Source organism: Kogia breviceps, chromosome 8, assembly GCF_026419965.1.
Source record: "Kogia breviceps isolate mKogBre1 chromosome 8, mKogBre1 haplotype 1, whole genome shotgun sequence".
Lineage (NCBI taxonomy): Eukaryota > Metazoa > Chordata > Mammalia > Artiodactyla > Physeteridae > Kogia > Kogia breviceps.
In genome coordinates, this window is record NC_081317.1 from 58,160,097 (window position 1) to 58,179,893 (window position 19,797).

General features: G+C 38.0%; 1 protein-coding gene across 2 annotated transcripts in view; it reads right to left on the reverse strand.

The window, feature by feature from the left end:
• Nucleotides 1-19,161, reverse strand: part of SNAPC3 (small nuclear RNA activating complex polypeptide 3) — a 38,193-nt gene extending 19,032 nt beyond the window's left edge. Inside the window, exons 1-4 of one of the 2 annotated variants that reach the window (XM_059072955.2) lie at nt 18,345-19,161; nt 17,597-17,674; nt 9,098-9,182; nt 862-966 (exon numbers count right to left, since the gene is read on the reverse strand). In XM_059072955.2, the coding sequence (XP_058928938.1) occupies nt 862-966; nt 9,098-9,182; nt 17,597-17,674; nt 18,345-18,664 (588 nt within the window). In that variant the 5' untranslated portion in view covers nt 18,665-19,161. The remainder of the gene's footprint in view (nt 1-861; nt 967-9,097; nt 9,183-17,596; nt 17,675-18,344) is intronic. The other variant, XM_059072958.2, reaches the window with a different exon arrangement.
• Between the last annotated feature and the right edge of the window lie 636 nt (nt 19,162-19,797).

A 19,797-nucleotide genomic window follows, 5' to 3' on the forward strand; every position in this document is an offset into this window, starting at 1 on the left:
ATTTTTAGTTTAAGCTAAATTTTAAAATCAAGATGCTACTAAAGTGACATTAACATGAAGAGCCTTTGGAATATAACTTCACTGTCTTTTAAATTTTCCTGTAAGTTACCTCATTGAAGGCAAGCAATCTATACAATACCCACATGTTATAAATGCAGAGGTTTGGTTTTATTGGTTTTGTTTTGCTTTGTTTTGATTGATAATTTGAGATCTTAATCAAACAAGGTAATTAGTACTATTTCCCAGATAATTCATAAAAGTCTATTTATTCACAAGTGCAATTTATATAGAGTAATATTTCAAGGAAACCTTATTAAAGTTTATGATACATGTATTTGGAGAATCAAAAATATATACACTCTGGGCTGGGATAGAGTTCTCTTTATTAGATACTCCTAAGAAATTCCTGGATACCCCTGACCTGTTGACTTTCTGCATTTTCATCTAAGAAGAGCTGTCTTTAGCTAGTTCAAGAATTTTGAATTGGTGAAAAAAAACCCCACCCCCTTCCTTCACCAGTTTTTCTGCAAAAAAAAAAGATCCTTAAGAATTCATATTTATTTTCAGAATCACTGTGGATTTACATCACTTCCAGTTGCTACTAATACAGAAATCAGGTATACATTCCAACACTGTAACTGTAATCCTATTACTCAAGAGATAATTTGAAATCTGACCTTATTTACCATATTCCTTATATAAAAAAGAACCCAAGAATATAGACAGAATGTCATATGAGACAGCATATGCTTGCATTTATTTTGGCTCAAATAAGGTTCAAATAATTAAACTTCAAATAATTAAATTCTCTGACAAAAGTCACTCATATTATCTGTGAATCCAGAAGGTTTTACTACTGACCTTATGAAATATAACAGGGTACAAGATATTCACAGATAGGATAAGCTCTCCTTCTTCAATCATGTCTGCTGGATTTTCAGGCTTTTTTCCTATGGCATGTGACTCCTGAAGAAGGAAAACAAGTTAATAAGACATTAAAATCAGACACTGTGACCCAGATCAGAGGCAGTGTAGAATAAGGGCTATAAGCAAGGGCTTGAGTCAGCCCTGGTTTTGACTCCTAATTCCATTTCAAGAAAATTGTCAAAAACCTCTCTAAGCTTTAGTTTCATCATCTATAAAAAACAGAAAATACTTATTTTACAGAATGGTTGCTGGAAATGTATAATAAAGCATCTAATAAGACATTCGGCACTAAGTGCTTAGCAACTGATGATAAAACAGGAGTATCACCTAATGTTGGTATAATACTGGCAGTTACTAACACTTTTACATACCTCCTCTCATATTATCATGAAAGCTATTTGACAGATGAAGCTTAGGTTCACCAATTTACCCAAGGTAAATCAGAGTTAGAATGCAAATACAAATCTGTTTGACTCTAAAACCCATTTTTTTACACTGTCACATCTTTAATCCATCAATACATCACACTCTCTTCTATATGTGCTTAATAACTATAAAATACAGGCCAGCAGGGAGGACTGGTTAATAAGTAAAGGTGCAAAAGATGTTTTAAAAACAGGTGGTAGTGACATTGTGCAAAATGGCACAGCAGGAAGCTCTAGGGGATCAGTCCCTCCAGCAAAGCAACCATTAAGATGGAAAGAGACTGGAATCAACTATTTTGGCACTCTGGAACCTCATCAGACACTTGTATCAACCAAGTGAGTGCCTGATGAAGGAGCAAGCTGCTGATCTTTCCTAGGTAAGCAGAGGGTGTAAACTAACTACGATGGGCTAAGAACTACCATTATTTAGCCCTGTTGCAGATGTGGAGACAGCAGCCTGTGGTCTTGGAAAAGGTGGCTGACACCAGGACGAGCAGTGGGATCTTGTTCTCCAAAAGCTAGGAGTAGTGTGTTTTGGTTGGTCTGGCAGTGCCCTGAGGGCCTGGTGCAGATACTTGCCTTCAGTTTTACCAGCAGTGGCCTCCCCCAGCAGCATCTACTGGAAAATTTAAAGACATAGGACCCTTTGTGGAGTCAGACATTTAAGGAAATCTTGGTCAGGTCACTGGCTGACCAAAGTGATAATTAATCAGAAACATCAGTGACCATATGGGCATACCTTGGAGATATCACAGGTTCACCTCCAGACCACCACAGTAACAAATACTGCAATAAAGTGAATCATATGAATTTTTTGGTTTCCCAATGCACATAAGTTATATTAACACTACACTGAACTCTATTAAGTGTGCAATAATAGCATTATGCCCCCCAAAACAATGTACAGACTGTAATTTCAAACACTTTTTGCTAAAAAATGCTATCTTCTGAGCCTCAACAAGTTGTAGTAATAATGTCAATGTTCACTGATCATAGATCACGAAAATAAATATAATAATGAAAACGCTGGAAATATTGTGGGAATTACCAAAATGTGACAGAGACATCAAGTGAGCAAATGCTGTTGGAAAAATGGTGCCAATAGATTTGCTCAATGGAGGGTTACCACAAACCTTCATTTTGTAAAAAAAAAGCAATATCTGTGAAGTATAATCAAGTAAAGTGCAATAAAATATGGTATGCCTGTACACAACACGGACTACACATTGGAAAAATATTTTGGAAACGTCACAAACAGGTCCAGCTCTCAACAAGTGAAAAACACACTCAGAATGTCTAGCTCTCAACAAAAACTTATAAAATACACAGACAGGAAAATATTGCCCATTCACCAGAAAAAAAAGAATTTGACAGAAACTACCATTGAGGAAGCCCAAACATTGAAATTACTAGTCTAAGACATTAAATCAGCTATCTTAAATGCACTCAATTAGCTAAAGGAAACCATAAGCAAAGAAATAAAGGAAATCAGGTTCCTCAATAAGATTAAAAGATGATTTCTCGGGACTTCCCTGGTGGTCCAGTGGGTAAGACTCCATGGTCCCAATGCAGGGGGCCTGAGTACGATCCCTGGTCAGGGAACTAGATCCCACAGGGATGCCATGACTAAAAAGTCCACATGCCACAACTAAGAAGTCCACATGCCGCAACTAAGATTCTGCATGTCGCAACTAAGAGTCCTCATGCCACAACTAAGACCCAGCACAGCCAAAATAATAAATAAATAAATAAGCAAACAAACAAATATATTTTTTTAAAAGATGGTCTCTCACCAGTAACCATGTACATAAGGCAGTGCAGTGATATATTTAAAGTTGTGGAAAAAAAACCAAAACAGTCAACCAAGAATTCTACACCCTGCAAAACTAGCCTTCAGGAATGAAGGAGAAACTAAGCCATTTTCAGATAAACAAAAGCTGAGGGAGTTCATTACCAGTAGACCTGCCCTATAAGAAATGTTAAAGAGAATTCTTCAGCCTGAGATGAAGACACTAGTCAGTAACTTGAATCTATAAGAAATAAGGAACACTGGTAAAGGTAAAAACATAAGTAAATATAAAAGTCAGAATTACTGTACTTTTGGTTTGTAACTTCTTTTTTTCCCTATGTGATTTCAAAAGCAAATGCCTAAAACAATATTTATAAATTATGTTAACAGACACATAATATATAAAGATGTTATCTGTGACAATCACAATATAAAGGGAAGAGACAGAGAAGTATAAGACAATATATGTGTGTGTGTGTGTGTGTGTGTGTGGGTGTGTATATATATATATATACACACACTACTGAAAAAGTTGGTATTACTAAAACTAGGTTGTTCTATGTTTAAGACATTACTTTTAATCTGCAAGGTAACAACTAAGAAAATAAGAACACATACAGAAGGAAAACAGAACAGAATCAAAAGGATACACCACAAAAATTCAGTTAAATACAAACTGAATGGACGTAATGGAAGAACTGAAGAACAAAAAACATATATGACATACAAATAGCTAAACAGCAGAGGTAAATCCTCATCAGTAATTACTCTAAATGTAAATGGACTAAACTCTCCTATTAAAAAGGCAGAAGATTGGCAGGTTGGATAAAACTAGATCCATCTGTGCACTCTCTACAACAGATTCAATTTAGATATGAAGACACAAAGAGACTGAAAGTAAAAGATGGAAAAAGATATTCCATACAAATAGTAACCAAAAGAAAGCTGAGGGGGCTACATTACTGTTAGACAAAATAGACTTTAAGTCAAAGAAAGGTTACAAGAGACAAATAAGGGCATTATATATTGATAAAAGATACAATCCAGCAAGATACAATACTTACAAATATATGCAGCTAACAATAGAACTTCACAAGATATAAAGGGAAAACTGACAGAAATGAAGGGAAAACAGATGGTTTCTACAATAATACTTGGAGATTTCAATACCTCACTCTCAACAATAAGTAGAACATCCATATGGAAAATCAATAAGAAGATAGCACAAGGCTAGAAACCAGTTAGAATTAACAGACATATATAGAGCACTCTATCCAACAACAGCAGAATATACACTCTTTTCAAGGGCACAGGGACCATTCTCTAGGATAGACCACCAAGTCTTAATAAATTAAAAAAATTAAAATCATTAAAAGTATCATTTCTGAGACCTCCCTGGTGGTGCAGTGGTTAAGAATCCACCTGCCAATGCAGGGGACAGGGGTTCAAGCCCTGGTCCAGGAAGATCCCACATGCCATGGAGCAACGAAGCCCATGCGCCACAACTACTGAGCCTGAGCTCTAGAGCCCATGAGCCACAACTACTGAGCCACAACTACTGAAGCCCGAGGGCCTAGAGCCTGTGCTCCGCAACAAGAGAAGCCACCACAATGAAAAGCCTGCACGCCGCAACAAAGAGTAGCCCCCACTCGCTGCTACTAGAGAAAGCCCGCATTCAGCAACGAAGACCCAACGCAGCCAAAAATAAATAAATAATTTTTTTAAAAAAAGTATCATTTCTTAAAAAAAAAAAAACAAAACAGTATTATTTCTGATCACAATGGAATGAAACCAGAAATCAGTAACAGGAGGAAAACTGAAAAATTTCACGTAGAAATTAAACAGCGTGCTTTTAAACAACCAATGGGTCAAAAAATCACAAGGGAAATTACAAAATACTTTGAAACAAATGAAAACAAAAACACAACATAAGAAACTTATGGGATGCAGCAAAAGCAGTACAAAGAGGGAAACTTACAGCTCTAAACATCTACATTAGAAAAGAACAATCTCAAACCAATAACCTAAGGAACCAGAAAAAGAAAACTAAACCCAAAGCTAGCAGAAGGAAGGAAATAATCAAAACTAACTCAAGGGCTTCCCTGGTGGCACAGTGGTTGAGAGTCCGCCTGCCGATGCAGGAGACGCGGGTTCGTGCCCCGGTCCGGGAGGATCCCACGTGCCACGGAGCGGCTGGGCCCGTGAGCCATGGCCGCTGAGCCTGCGCGTCTGGAGCCTGTGCTCCGCAACGGGAGAGGCCACGGCAGGGAGAGGCCCGCGTAACGCAAGAAAAAAAAAAAAAAAAACAACTAACTCAAGAAGAAATAGAAAATACGAATAGACCTGTAACAAGTAAGAAAATTAAATCAGAAATTAAAAGCCTCCTAACAAAGAAAAGCCCGGGACCAAATGGCTTCACTGGTGAATTTATCAATCCTTCCTGAAGTCCTCCAAAAAATCTGAAGAGGATGGAATACTTCTTAACTCATTCTATGAGATCAGCATACTCTGATACCAAAGTCAGACAAAGAAACTACAGGCCAACATCCCTTATAAATACAAATATAAAAATTCTCGGGCTTCCCTGGTGGCGCAGTGGTTGAGAGTCCACCTGCCGATGCAGGAGACGCGGGTTCGTGCCCCGGTCCGGGAGGATCCCACGTGCCGCGGAGCGGCTGGGCCCATGAGCCATGGCCGCTGAGCCTGCGCGTCCGGAGCCTCTGCTCCGCAACGGGAGAGGCCACGGCAGTGAGAGGCCCGTGTACCACAAAAAAAGAAAAAAAATTCTCAACAAAATACTAGCAAAACAAGTTCAACAGCATATATATAAAAGGGATCACATATCACAACCAAAGGGGATGCATCCTCAGGATGCAAGGGTAGTTCAACAAATGCAAATCAATGCAATATACCACACTAATAGAATGATGGAAAAAAACACATCATCTCAACTGATGCAGAAAAAACATTTGACAAAATCCAATACCCTTTCTTGATAAAAACATTAAATAAAATAGGAATCGAAGGGAACTTACTCAATATGATAAAAGTCATATATGAAAAACCCACAGCTAAACTAATACTCAATAGTTAAAGATTGATAAGAATGTACACTTCTGCCACTTCTATTCAACAAAGTACTAGAGAAATTCTAGCCAGAGAAATTAGGGAGAAAAGGATGGAAGGAAGGAAGGAAGAGAGGGAGGGAGGGATGGAGGAAGGAAGGAAGACAGGTCAAGTGAGCAACCAAATTGGAAAAGAATAAAGTTATCTCTGCAGATGACATGCATGATCTTCTATGTAAAAAATCCTAAAGAACTCACACACACAAGAAATCCTGTTAGAGCTAATAAATTTAGCAAAGTTGCAGGATATAAAACCAACACAAAAATCAGTTGTATTTCTATACAATAGCAATGAACAATTTGAAAAGAATATTAAGGAAACAATTCCATTTAAAATAGCAAGGAAAGAAATAAAATACTTAGTAAACAATTTAACAAAGGAGATGAAAGACGTGTACACACAAAAAAACTACAAAATGTTGCTGAACAAAATTAAAGACAACCTAAACAAACTGAAAGACATCTTTTGTTCATGGATTGGAAAACAATATTGTTAAGGTGACAATGCTACCCAAAACAATATAAAGATTTGATGCAATCCCTATCAAAACCTCAGTGCTTTTTTTTGTTCTTATTACAGAAATAGAAAGACTCATCCTAAAATTCATATGGAATTTCAAGGGACCATGAATAGTGAAAACAATTTTGAAAAATAACAAAATTGGAAGACTAAGATTTCCAAATTTCAAAAATGACCACAAAGCCACAGTAATCAAAACAATGTGGTACCAGGATATGGACAGACATAGAGACCAATGAAATAGAATAGAGAACTCAGAAATAAACCTTATTTGGTCAACTGACTTTTAACAAAGGTACCAAAACCACTCAATAGGGAAAGGACAGTCTTTTGTGCTGGGAAAACTGAATATCCACATGCAGAAGACTGAAGCTGAACCTTTACCTTATACCATACATTAAAATTAACTAAAAATGGATCAACAACTTAAGAGCTAAAACTATAAAACTCTTATACGAAACAGGGTAAAATAAAATCTTCATGACAATGGTTTTGGCAATTGTTTCTTAAGTATGACACCGAAAGCACAAATAACGAAAGAAAAAAAACAGATAAATTGTATTTTATCAAATTTTAAAACTTTTGTACATCAAAGGACACTATCAAGAGAGTAAAAAGACAATCCACAGAATGGAAGAAAATATTTTAAAGTTATACATATGGTAAGCATCTAGTAGCCAGAACATACAAAGAACTCACAACTCAAAAACAGAGACAAACAAGCCAATTTAAATACTGGCAAAGAACTCAAAGGACTTTAATAGACCTTTCTCCAAAGAAAATAAACAAATGGCCAAAGAGCACATGAAAAGATGCCCAATATCAATAATCATTAGGGAAATGCAAATCAAAACCATAATGAATACCACTTCACACCCATTAAGATGGCTATTATCAAAGCCTAAAAAATAACAAATGTTGACAAGAATGTGGAGAAACTGAAACACTCCCGCATTGCTGGTGGGAATATAAAATAATTCAACCCCTGTGGAAAACAGTTTGGTAGTTCCTCAAAATGTTAAACCTAGAATTACCATATGACCAAGCAATTCCACTCCTTTGGTATATACTGAAAAGAGTTGAAAATGGACTCAAATAGATACCTGTAACACTAATGTTCATTATAGCATTATTTACAATAGCCAAAAGGCAGCAATTACCCAAATGTCCAACAACAGATGGATGAATAAACAAAATGTGGTATATCCATACAATGGAATATTATTCAGCCATAAAAAGGAATGAAGTTCTCATGCATGCTACAGCATGGAGGAACTTAAAACTTTTAACTATTAAACTATTAAAACTATTAAAACATTACAGTACTTAAAACTTTTAACTATTAAACTATTAAAACTATTAAAACATTATAGTAAGTAAAATAGGCCAGATACAAAAGAACAAATACTGCATGATTCTACTTATATGAAATATTTATAATAGGCATTTCCATTTCCACAGAAATGGAAAGTAGAACAGAGGTTACCAGGGGCTGGAGGAAGAGAGAATGGGGAGTTGGTGCTAATGGGTATAGAATTTCTGTTTGGGATGATGAAAAAGTTCAGAAAATAGTGGTGATGCTTACACAGCATTGTGAATGTACTTAATGCCACTTAAATGAACATTTAAAATGGTTAAAATGTTAAATTTTATGTTGTGTAAATTTTACCACAATTATAAAAATGAGTGAGAGAGAAAACAGATGCCCTTCTGCACTATTAAGTGCCTAAAACAGCATTTGGCTCATAATAAGTTGTCAAGAACATGTACTGAATGAACCTATCATGTCTACTAACACTTAATTCCTCATTATTCACCATCTTAAATTGTTCTGAGGGTTTTAGCTAAGAAATAATGGATTAGAAAATATAGTTAAACCAAAATCAGGAGCAGAACAAAAATATCAGAAAGAGGGTGGTGAAAGGCATGAAATTAGCCTAATATAGAGGGCAAGACCAAAGTAAAATCAAAAATAAAGGCTGAGATCTGACAGGAAAATGTGCCATCACTTGAATTTTTTTTTTCTTTTTTTTTTCTGGCTGCACTGCATGGTTCGCAGATCTTAGTTCCCCGACCAGGTATCGAATGTGCGCCCTCAGCAGTGAAAGTGGAGTTCTAACCACTGGACTGCCAGGGAGTTCCCCATCACTTGAATTTTATCTCTTTTTCTACTAGTTCCCAGTCCCAGTGAAGTTTCTCTAATTTGTTTCCAACTAAGCACACCCAATACAAAGCCACCATACAGTCATCACTAACATCAACGAGGAGTTGTTTGTTTCATGGGAAAAGGTGGAAAAGATAAGACTTTTACCATCTCATAAGCAAATGTTTCTTGTCTGCAGACCCGGTCTATCATTATGGTTTCTTCCCGGTGTTCCAGAAGTCTCTTTCTAACCCTGTTACAAGAAAAATCAAACTTCAACATTCTTTACTGGGACTTCAAAAATATCTTCAATATTTAGCTTTTTATTCTGAACTAATTTTAGACTTAAAGAAAGGCTGCAAAAATAGTACAAAGAATTCCCTTATACTTCTTACCTGACTTTCCCTGTTAACATCTTACATGTTCATAGAATAATTATCAAGACCAGGAAATTAACATTAATACAGTATTATTAATTAAAGAACTTTTTTGAATTTCACAAGTTTTTAACTTTAGTGCCTCTTTTTTTTTGTCCCAGGATCCTATTCAGACACCACATTGTATTTATTTCTCCTTTCCCCTCCAGTCTTTTACAGTTCCTCAGTCTCTGTCTTTCATGACCTTGACACTTTTCAAAGAGCCCTAATCAGTGTTTTTATAGAAAGTCCTTCAATTGGGGTTTAATTGCTGTTGCCTCATAATTGGAGTAAGCTTATAAACTTTTGACAAGAATACCACAAGAATGATGTTTTCCTTCTCACTGTATCATCCTGATGTTCATAATGTTAATATTAGTATGTCTTAGTCCTGTAGATATTTACCTTAGTTAAGCTCCTGTCTGCCAGGCTCCTACACTAGAAAGATACTTTCTTTTCCTTTGTCCCTGATAAGTGTTTGTGGGGAGATACTTTGAGACTACGCAAATCTTGTTTCTCCTCAAACTTTCATACAGGAATTTTAGCATTCACCAGTAGATTTTGTCTACAACACTTATTACTGTGGTTTATACCTAACAGTGATTCTCTATTTTCCTCCTTTAACATTTATTCATTGGTATTATGAGGAAGACCTGCCTCTTTCTTCCTATTTATTTATTTATTTGGTTATTTATATTATTACTATGAATTCATAAATATTTACTTTATTCTATAGATTAAAATCTAATAGTATTGTTATTCTGTTGCTCAAATTATTCCAGTTTTGGCCACTAGGAGCTCCTTCAATTTGGCTCTGTTCTTTCAACAAGTCATCTTTTTTTTTTTTTTTTTTTTCTTGTTAAGCATTTCCTTACTTTCTGGCACCACAGAAGATGCTCAAGGCTCACCCTGTATTTTCGTCTCAGCCCTGGAACCAACCACTTCTAGGAGCCCTAGCTCCTTCACTGGAGAGAAGTTTAGACACCTGTACCTCAGCATGAGGTGTTCTCATTGTTACTGCAGTCACTGCTTCCAGGACTCTCAGCAGGGAGAGGTATGAAACATACATATATATACTAAACCACACATGTACAAGTATCTGTGTTTCTGTATTTTTCTGTTTATATATTTTTTAACTTCAATAATGTAGTTTATTTAACCCAATACTCTGTTAAGTATTTTTAAAGCCATTGAGTTTATACTAATACTTCTAATCCCAAACTAAAATCAGGATTCATTTTAGCCTTCAACCTTTCCTTGTTTATAACTTTTCTCCACAAGCAAGAAACCCAGCTCCCTTTGTCTATAATCTATTCACTTACATGTTCGGTTCTTTAAAAAACATGGTTTCAGAATTGCTAACCTACCCCCCTTGTGAAAGACACTAAAAATTAGTAGTTCTTTTTGTCTTCAGCCTTACAACACTGAATCCAAGTACACTTTTATACAGAATCAGATTAGATCTTTCTTACTAATTCTCTTCAGTGTTGTTATCCTATTCATTTGTAACACAATTAGACTCATTTGTTAGTTTTCACATTCTATTCTGGGTCTCTCCCTACATCTTTGCTGGTTTTAATTGATTACTTTTGGGTTGTGTAAAAGATATATGAAACACTACTATGATTCTAAGAGAGTTATAAAAAGTATACATATTCAGAGAAGTATCATTACTTCAGAGAAGTACAGGTACTAACCTGTACCTATTTCCTCCTTTCTTTCCACACCTGTCCTACCCACCCACCGCAAGCCACCAATCTCTACAGTTCTGGTTTACCCTCTCCATTTCTTTTGTTCAAATACACAGATACCAATGTATTTTCTTATATTCCTTTTTGTGGCAGTCTGAGTTCAATTAGGAGAAAAAAACTAAACAGTAATTTGAACAGAGAAAACTTAATCTAAAGAATTATTAACTTTTTTTTTTTTTTTTTTTTGCAGTACGCAGGCCTCACACTGTTGTGGCCTCTCCCATTGTGGAGCACAGGCTCCGGATGCGCAGGCTCAGCGGCCATGGCTCACGGGCCCAGCCACTCCGCGGCATGTGGGATCTTCCCGGACCAGGGCACGAACCCGTGTCCCCTGCATCAGCAGGTGGACTCTCAACCAGTGCGCCACCAGGGAAGCCCAAGAATTATTAACTTTTAACAGAGGAGTGGAGTAATGAGGGACTGGCAAGTAAGAAGTAGAGAACGCTAGAGAATACAGAAAGAGCATACAAGGAACCCTACCCCTTGCGCTAAGAAAGAATACCCAAGGAAGGCTCCCTTTTCTTCCCCCAGGACTGAGAGCCAGACCTTGTTGGAGAGGGAATGGTTGTGACTCGCTGAATGGCAGAGAAGTTGCTAGGGTGCATCAGTGGAACCTGCTGGAAATATGCCCTCAAGGGTGCCAGGAAAAGCTTTTCCAGGGAGGTTTCAAGGGGAGTGGAGAGGCAGGGAAAGCTCTGTGTTACTGACTGCCGGGTACTGCAGGAGCTGGATGCTGGTGAAGCTGTGTGTGCTGCAGGACCCTGCTGAGCCAGCACATGGCACCAAGAAGCAGAACTCCTTCCTCATGCAAAGTCTCTCCTGTGCCCTTTACTGACAAAGCTTAATACTGTGCCAGGTGGGAAAGGAAAAATATTTAAAGAGCTGAGACTCTTTTACAGAGTGGGCAAAAAGGGTATACTTTTAGATGAGAGCCAATAAACTGATACCCAGTGAAACTTCTTTTTTACATGAAGGGTAACGTATGCTTCTGAGCTTTGCTTTTGTCATGTAACAGTATTTCCTAGAAATCTCTCTATTGGTTCATCCTTCCTTAACCTTTAGCACAGCTACACAATACTGCACTGTGTGGATGTCCTATAATTTCTTCAACACTCTCCTATGTATGTATATTTAGGATATTTCAAATATTTGCTATTACAAACAATGCTGCAACAAATAACCTTATGCATAATAAATTTTCATACTGTTGGAGGTATATCTTCAGTAGAGATTGCTAGAAGTGGGACTGCTAAGTGCCTATGTACTTTTGTGTTGGGCATTACCAAATTTCCCTAGAGGAGGGCTGTTACCAATTTACGTTTCCATCAGGAATGTCTGAAAATGCCTGCTTCCCTCAGCCTCATCAAAAGAATGTATATTTTAAAATTTGTGCCAGTCTGATAGGGGAAAAAAGGTACCTGTTATTTTAACTTGCATTTCTCTAATAATGAATCTGCATGAACATTTTTTCATGTTTGTGAGTCATTTTTATATCTTTTTTTTGTGAGTTATTGGTTCATATCTTTTCCCCATTTTCCCTTTGGGTTTTTGGTCTTTGTCCCTCAACTTTTAAGGTATTATATATTTGGGTTACCGGCTCTTTGTGTATATGTTATATTTTCTCCAAGTCTGGCAGCTGTCTTTTGACTTTGTTTATCGTGGGTTTTGTCATGCAAAATTTTAAATTTTTATATGTAGTCAATTTTATCAATCTTTTCCTTTTATTACCTCTGGATTTAAACCATAGTTAGAAAGCCTTTCACTACACCAAGGTAGGTATGTTTCATTTTCTACATTTTGATACTAATCCCTCTGGAGTTTATTCTTGTGTATAGCAACATACTAAATTTCCATATGCATTTTGAATCTAACTGGGCTTTCTCTTCTATTCCACTGGTGTATTTGTCTATTCATGAGCTAGTACCCACTGTTTTAATTATAAAGACTTTGTAGTATATTTTAATATATGGTAAAATTACAAGGCACTCACAATTTTCTCCTCCTCACCCAGTTTTTTCCTAGTTATTCTTGAATATATTCCATATGAACTTTATTATCAACTAACTCCATAAAATAACCAATACTTTTAGTATTTTTATTGGGATTGCACTTAATCTGTAATTAACTTAGAACTAACAACATTATAATGCTTAGTATTGCTATTCAAGAACAGAGGATATCTTTCAAAGTTTTCAAGATTTTTTCTGAGTCTTTCAGGAGGGTTTAAAATTTTCCCTTACCTCAGTTTTACACATTTCTTGTTAAATTTATTCTTAAGCATTTAACCTTTTTGACAATTGTAAATGGGATTTTCCTCCATCATTATGTCCTCCGACTGTTTACTGTTTGTATCTATGAAGGCTATTTTTTTAATTTATCAATTTTGTATCCTGCTCTTACACTAAATTCTTTTTTGTTTTTTGTGTGTTTTAGCATTGATTTCTTTTCCAGGTAATACCATTAAATCATTCACAAATAGAGCTAGTTTTTCTTCTTTATCTACTCTTATGCTTCTAATTGATTCCTCTTGTCAAACTGCATGGCTAATCCTATAATACAATGCTGCAAAGCAGTGAGATACTAGGCATGCTTGCTTATTCCAGATCTTAGCAGAAATACATGTACTGCTTCTCTATTAAATAAGATACTAGCTTTACAACTAAGGTATATATATTTTACCATGTTGTAACAGTAGCCCTGTTAGAAAAGTTCCATGTTAGAATGGCCTGATTTTTGTTTTTGTTAGTAAATTCTAATTGTATTACGTGTGATCAGAGAGTGGTTTGTTTTATTTAGACTCAATGGATGTTATGATGTTTCCTCTGTGACCTAATATATAACCAACTTTTATGAATGTGCCACGCAGTCTCTAACACTGGGTTATAAATTTTATGTATATATATGTATCTCCATAAGACATATCCTACTGGTTATGTTGTTTAGAGCTCTTACCTCACTTTTTTAGCGAGTTGATCTGTCTTGTGCTGAGATTGGTGTATTAAAGTGCCCTATTGTTAGTGTGTTTCTAGCTATGTTTCCTTGTATCCCCTATAGTTTTGTTCTATAAAGTTGGTTGCTGTATTCTTTGGGGTATATATATTTATAAGTATTCTATCCTAACTGTGGTTTGTGGTTTTTAGCACTAAAATGTTTCCTTTGTCACATTTAATGTCTGGGGACTTGAATTTTATTAGTCTGTTATCAGGACCATTACATCTGCTCAATTTTTCTTTCCATTTATCTGGTATACTTTTGTCCCACTATTTATTTTTGGCCTCTCTGAATTGCTTTTTTTTAGATGTGTCTGTTGTCTCTGCAAGGTTTTTGTTTTGTGAGCCTAATCTAAACCCTTTTATGAGACTGCAGAAAAACTGATGCCTTTGGCCTCAATTCTATTACATTTTCAATTGTATGTATTTTGTTATATTACCTGTTTTATTCATTATGAGACATGTCTTTCTGCTTGTCTATTTTTTTAGAAATTGCAGAGGGAGGTTTGGTATTTGCATTTTTGTTCCAGTGGTTACCTTTGTATTTATATATTTTAAAATGTCCCCTTTTACCCATTTTCTCTCTGAAATATAATTGTTTTACTAGGATACATCTCAGAGTTGATAATTCTGAGTTAATTTTCCCAGGTAACCAGTGAGCCCTTTTAATTTGTTAGGGTTTTCTTCCCCATTCTGGAAATTCTGTTTGGGTTTTCTTCCCCATTCTGGAAATTTTTCTTAGATTATATTCTTTTTTTATTTTTATTTTTTGCGGTACGTGGGCCTTTCACTGTTGTGGCCTCTCCCGTTGTGGAGCACAGGCTCCGGACACGCAGGCTCAGCGGCCATGGCTCACGGGCCCAGCCACTCCACGGCATGTGGCAGTGGGATCCTCCCGGACCGGGGCACGAACTCGTGTCCCCTGCATCAGCAGGCGGACTCTCAACCACTGCGCCACCAGGGAAGCCCCCTTAGAGTATATTCTTAAATATTCTATTTACAAGCTATTATATTAAAAACAATGTTGCTTAACCTTTGGAGAAAAGAAGAAGTGACAGAAATGTATTTTATGCCACAATAAAGGGGTCATGTAATTAGGTTTTGTTTTTACTTTACGTTTTTAAGTTATTGGTAGGGAAAAGAAAGGAAGGTTTAGTGAAAGAGAAAGCAGAGAGATACAGATTTTTGGCTTTTGGCACAAGCCTAATTCACTTGTGGTACTGTTAAGATTAATCTTATTTTAAATATAATAGTTTTAAAGTACATCAAAATAATCCCAGCTAAGGAATGCTGCACTAACTCCTTTTACATTAGATTATACATATAATTCTATTCACATTTCTCCTATGGAAGGGACTAGAAGACAACCAAGGAGATCCAGTTGATCTAGTAACAGAAAATAGCCAGGGGAAGCACTGTGTAAAGCAGTCAAGCGCTGCGTAAAGCAGTCTGAAAATTACTATTTCACATAGCTCAATAACATCATTATATGCCAATTAGCATGTAATTGACTATAGAAGAAAAAAGTCTGCTTTATAAATATCATCAACTTTCTTCTTTTAGCCAATGTCTAAAAAGTCGCTTCCTTAGGTTTATGCAAATTTCATTTATTCCACTCATTCTACAAATATCTACTGACTCCCTATTATTATATGCCAAAATTCTAGGAATGAGGGACATGGCAGTGGGTGTGACAGAGACACAACTTATGGAACTTTTAAGTCTAGCTAGAAAACAGAAAATTAAATAAGTACAATATAAGTGTGAAGAGTATTTCAACAGAGAAGTATAAGCAGCTACACGAGCATAAAAGGGGAGCTAGATGGAGTCCTTAGTCCTTCAGCTAAAACTTGAAAGATGAGTAGAAGTCAGCCAGACCGGGGGATAAGGAAGTGTGAGTGTTCTAGGCAAAGGCCTAGGATGAGAGAGAGCACATTCTAGGAACTGAGAAACAGTATAACATGGCTGGAGCACTGCAGGGATGTAGGGCCGAAATGATCAGCAAGATCCATTCTACAGAGAACCTGTGATCCATTTAAGAACTCAGGACTTTGCCTAAGAACCATTGAAAGATTTTATGTAAGAGAATGAGACAATCAGATGTGCATTTTAGAAAAAAAATCCAAATAATCAATCAACAATAGTTAAAGGGTACCAAATGGAGTAAAGCAGTCTGACAGGCTTAAGGGGAATTCACAGATGAAGGAGCTTGGACTCTCAATGAGCCTTCAAGAACTTTAAAAGTGTTAGAAGGATTCTAGACATTATAAGTGTATCTATTTCCAAAGGGAGATAGATGGGTTGTAGAGATATGGATATGAATGTTAGGGACTCAAAGACTGGTTAGGGTTCAGTTGGAAGAGGGGCCATATGCATCCTGAGGCACTGAAAGAGAAAATGGTTGAAAACAAGTCAAGAAAGGCAGATCTGGGCTATGTGGAAGGTTTCAAATGTCTAAGTAAAAAAATCTGAAATTTTCCCATAGAGGAGAGGTTGAGTCATTGACAATTTCTCAGCAAATGAGCATGCTTAGATGATAGCAGGATGGATAAGTCAGAAGAAAACACAGGACCTAGGAAAGACAGGAACCTTTTATAGTGCTCCAAGTGTTGCTAATGTAAGTGTTAGCAACAGAGATAAGATAAACAGGTTTGGCAATTACAAAAATAACCCAACAACAAGGTAGGGTCGAAAGGCCTGCCTAAATTTTTGAGGGGGACAACAGACAGGGTAGGATAAAGGATGACAACATAGCTGAGATGGTGCAAAATAAGCGGGCTACAAATTGGAAATTACAAATTTCACTATTACATGCAGTTTCTCTATAATAGTATTACCATAGAGCAGCCTTTCTCAAAATGTGGTTGGCCGACCGGAATTGATATCCAATTAATACAGACAATGAGAGTAAGCGTTTAGAAATGTTCACACCTATATGACAGTAATATTATTGTTGAATTTAATGATAAAAAACTTGGAGTTTTATTACGTTTGCTTTTAATTTCATTTTTCTAGTAATTCATTTTTATCCTATTTTACAAAAGTATGGATCTGACAGAAAATTTTAAAAAACGAGTCCTTTACCACATTATCAGAGTATTTAGCTTGCCACCCCAAAATCTAAGCGGATTAACTGTACTTTTGTAAACACTTAAAAATAAACACAAATTTGAATATGGACTGAATAGTAGGGATAATGCTGTTACTGTTAATTTTCTTAGGTATAATAAAACCACTCTGATTAAGTGGTAGGATCATACTTTTAGAAGCTATACACTGATGTACTTAGCGGTAAATTATCATGTCTGCAACTTACTGAATGGTTCAGCAATAGAAAAAGACACACGAGGTATCTCAAACACATACAGCTAAAGCCAATACGGCCATATGTCAACAATGGTTGAATTTAGGAGGTGGGATAACAATACCATCCTGTCAACTTCCGAAAAATATAATGTTGAAAAAAATATTTAAATAAGTAGCAAGTAACAAAAGAAAAGTCCTCCATACCCCAAAGTCACTAGGTCAGTATTTTCTGGGATGACTTCTGGATCCTCCCCTTCCTCAAGGCACTTCAGTTTATCAAGACTAAAACAAAAACAAACAAAGCTATCACCGCATCCTGTCCTTAGCAAGCAGGGGTTGTGTCCTAAATACATCACTGAATAATTAAGCAATCAGATAACCAGAATTAAAGGCGAATTCTGTGCCGATATTCTATAAAGAAAGGGATATATGGCTGGGTGAAGGCGGCCAATACTGTTAAAAGGAGAAAGATACCGTTATTTTCATATTTTCATTTAAAATAAGGCACTTTGAAGACTATCTCAGTAATAGCATACCCAGGAGGTCCCCAAAAGAGACCACAGATAATCAAGGTTTTGACACTGCTGTGGTTAAATCTCCTTCCAGCCTCATCACAAACTAAGGTTCCCCCGTCGTCAAAGTGTCTTGTCAAAGACAGATACACGTCGCTGTTACTCTGACTGCCTTCCTACATTAATAAGCACTTTAAAAACTAGTGAACATTAAAATTAATCTTTCATGCAGCTCTCTCGTCCGTTCAATCCCACTAGCAGAAATTGTACATTCCCATTACGGGACTTCTCCCGTTGTTCCGGGAAAGCTTTGATAGGGCGGCCCTTCTACACCGGGGAGTAAACCACAGGCCCGCCCCCATGAGGCCCAGGGGCGCGCAGGAACAAGGCTGCACCCGGGTTGACTCCAAGCCGCAAGAGCCCCTCGGCCCCGCACTCACCCGCACACCGCCCTCAGCTCGGCTGCCGCTTCCAGGCTGCAGCCCAGATCCCGGGCAACGGCCGCATCCTCCTGGCCGGAGTCGGCAACCCCGCAGCCCCCAGGCAGCGCCGGTGCTGGCGGCTCCTTCAGCGACAAGTCCCCTTCCCCGCGCAGCCGGCCAAGCCACAACTCCCCGAAAGCTGCCACATGGAAAACGCGCGTATTCATCTCAGGAAGCTCGTACTCCGGGAAGTTGCAGCCGCCACTGCTGGGGACCGGGTCCTGCCTGCCACCCACCCCGCCGCCACACGTTGAGCCGCCCCTGCTGCTTTCAGCCATGTTCGCCCCTCTCCCTTCCCGGCGAAAAGCGGCTGATCAAGGCCTTGCGGGGCTTGCTGGGACTTGTAGTTACGCATAGCCCGGGCCGGCGAGCAACTGGGCTGCACTGGCGCAGCTTTAGACACTACGTTTCCCGTCAGGCCCCGAGTTGGGCCCGCCCCCGGGCGCGGCAACCCGAGCCTCCGCGTGCAAGGCTTGAACTCATTGTTCTCTGGTCTCGGCTCACAGGACAGCGGCTGCGGCTTTCTTTTCACCGCAGCTTGTCTGGGTGGGTTCTCAGCCCGCTCAGTTACGCAGCATCGCTCTATGCGGGATAGGGCGGTTTGGGCACGTCCTTTGGTCCCCCTCGTTGTTTTCCTCTCGGCCCTGAGGTGCGGAACTTTTCCTTGAGTCCAGGGTTCGAGAGCTGCTGCCTCACTGCCCCAAGGAGAGACTTGAGGGTCGAAGGCTGAGACCCGGGGCACGACTGGCCCTCCAGGTCCGGTTCGTTTAGAACCTCTTCAACGGCCCCATGTTAGTATATATATACGTATCATTGCTGTACACGCACAGAATAATGTTTATTGAGCGCCTACTGTATATCAGACGCTGTACAGTATTATCCCTAACGTATATTTTTAAAAATCACAACAGCTTTTCCAGGCAGGTATTATCATCCCAGTTGTGCTGTTGAGGAAGGAGTTAACTGCTAGCAAACAGAAGCAAGGTCGGAACTCTGAGATTTTAAATGTAAACTAAGAAACTCCCTCCAATCTGAGGACCTGAGGATTGGTCCTTGGACCAATAATCCTCAGGTCCTTGGGTCTGAGGATTATGCCCTTAGACATAGCTTGTGTCAGACAGTGGAAGGGTTAGAGGGAAAAAGCCAAGAGTTTAAATAAGCAAAGGCAGAAAATAGAGAAGTCACGGTGACTTGGAATAGTGGGACTGAGGCCATCTTCTCCCCTAGACTTGCCATTATGTTAAGCCAGTAATTTATTTAATCTTCAGCTAGTTTGAGTTGAATTCTCACAACCTGAGAACAATTAAGTCTTCCCAGTGCCTGTAAACCTTGCTCTAAATCCCTTAACAGGGGAGCTCTCACTCCAGAGAATGAAGTCACGTTTCAGATGTAAGAACTCTTACATATATCT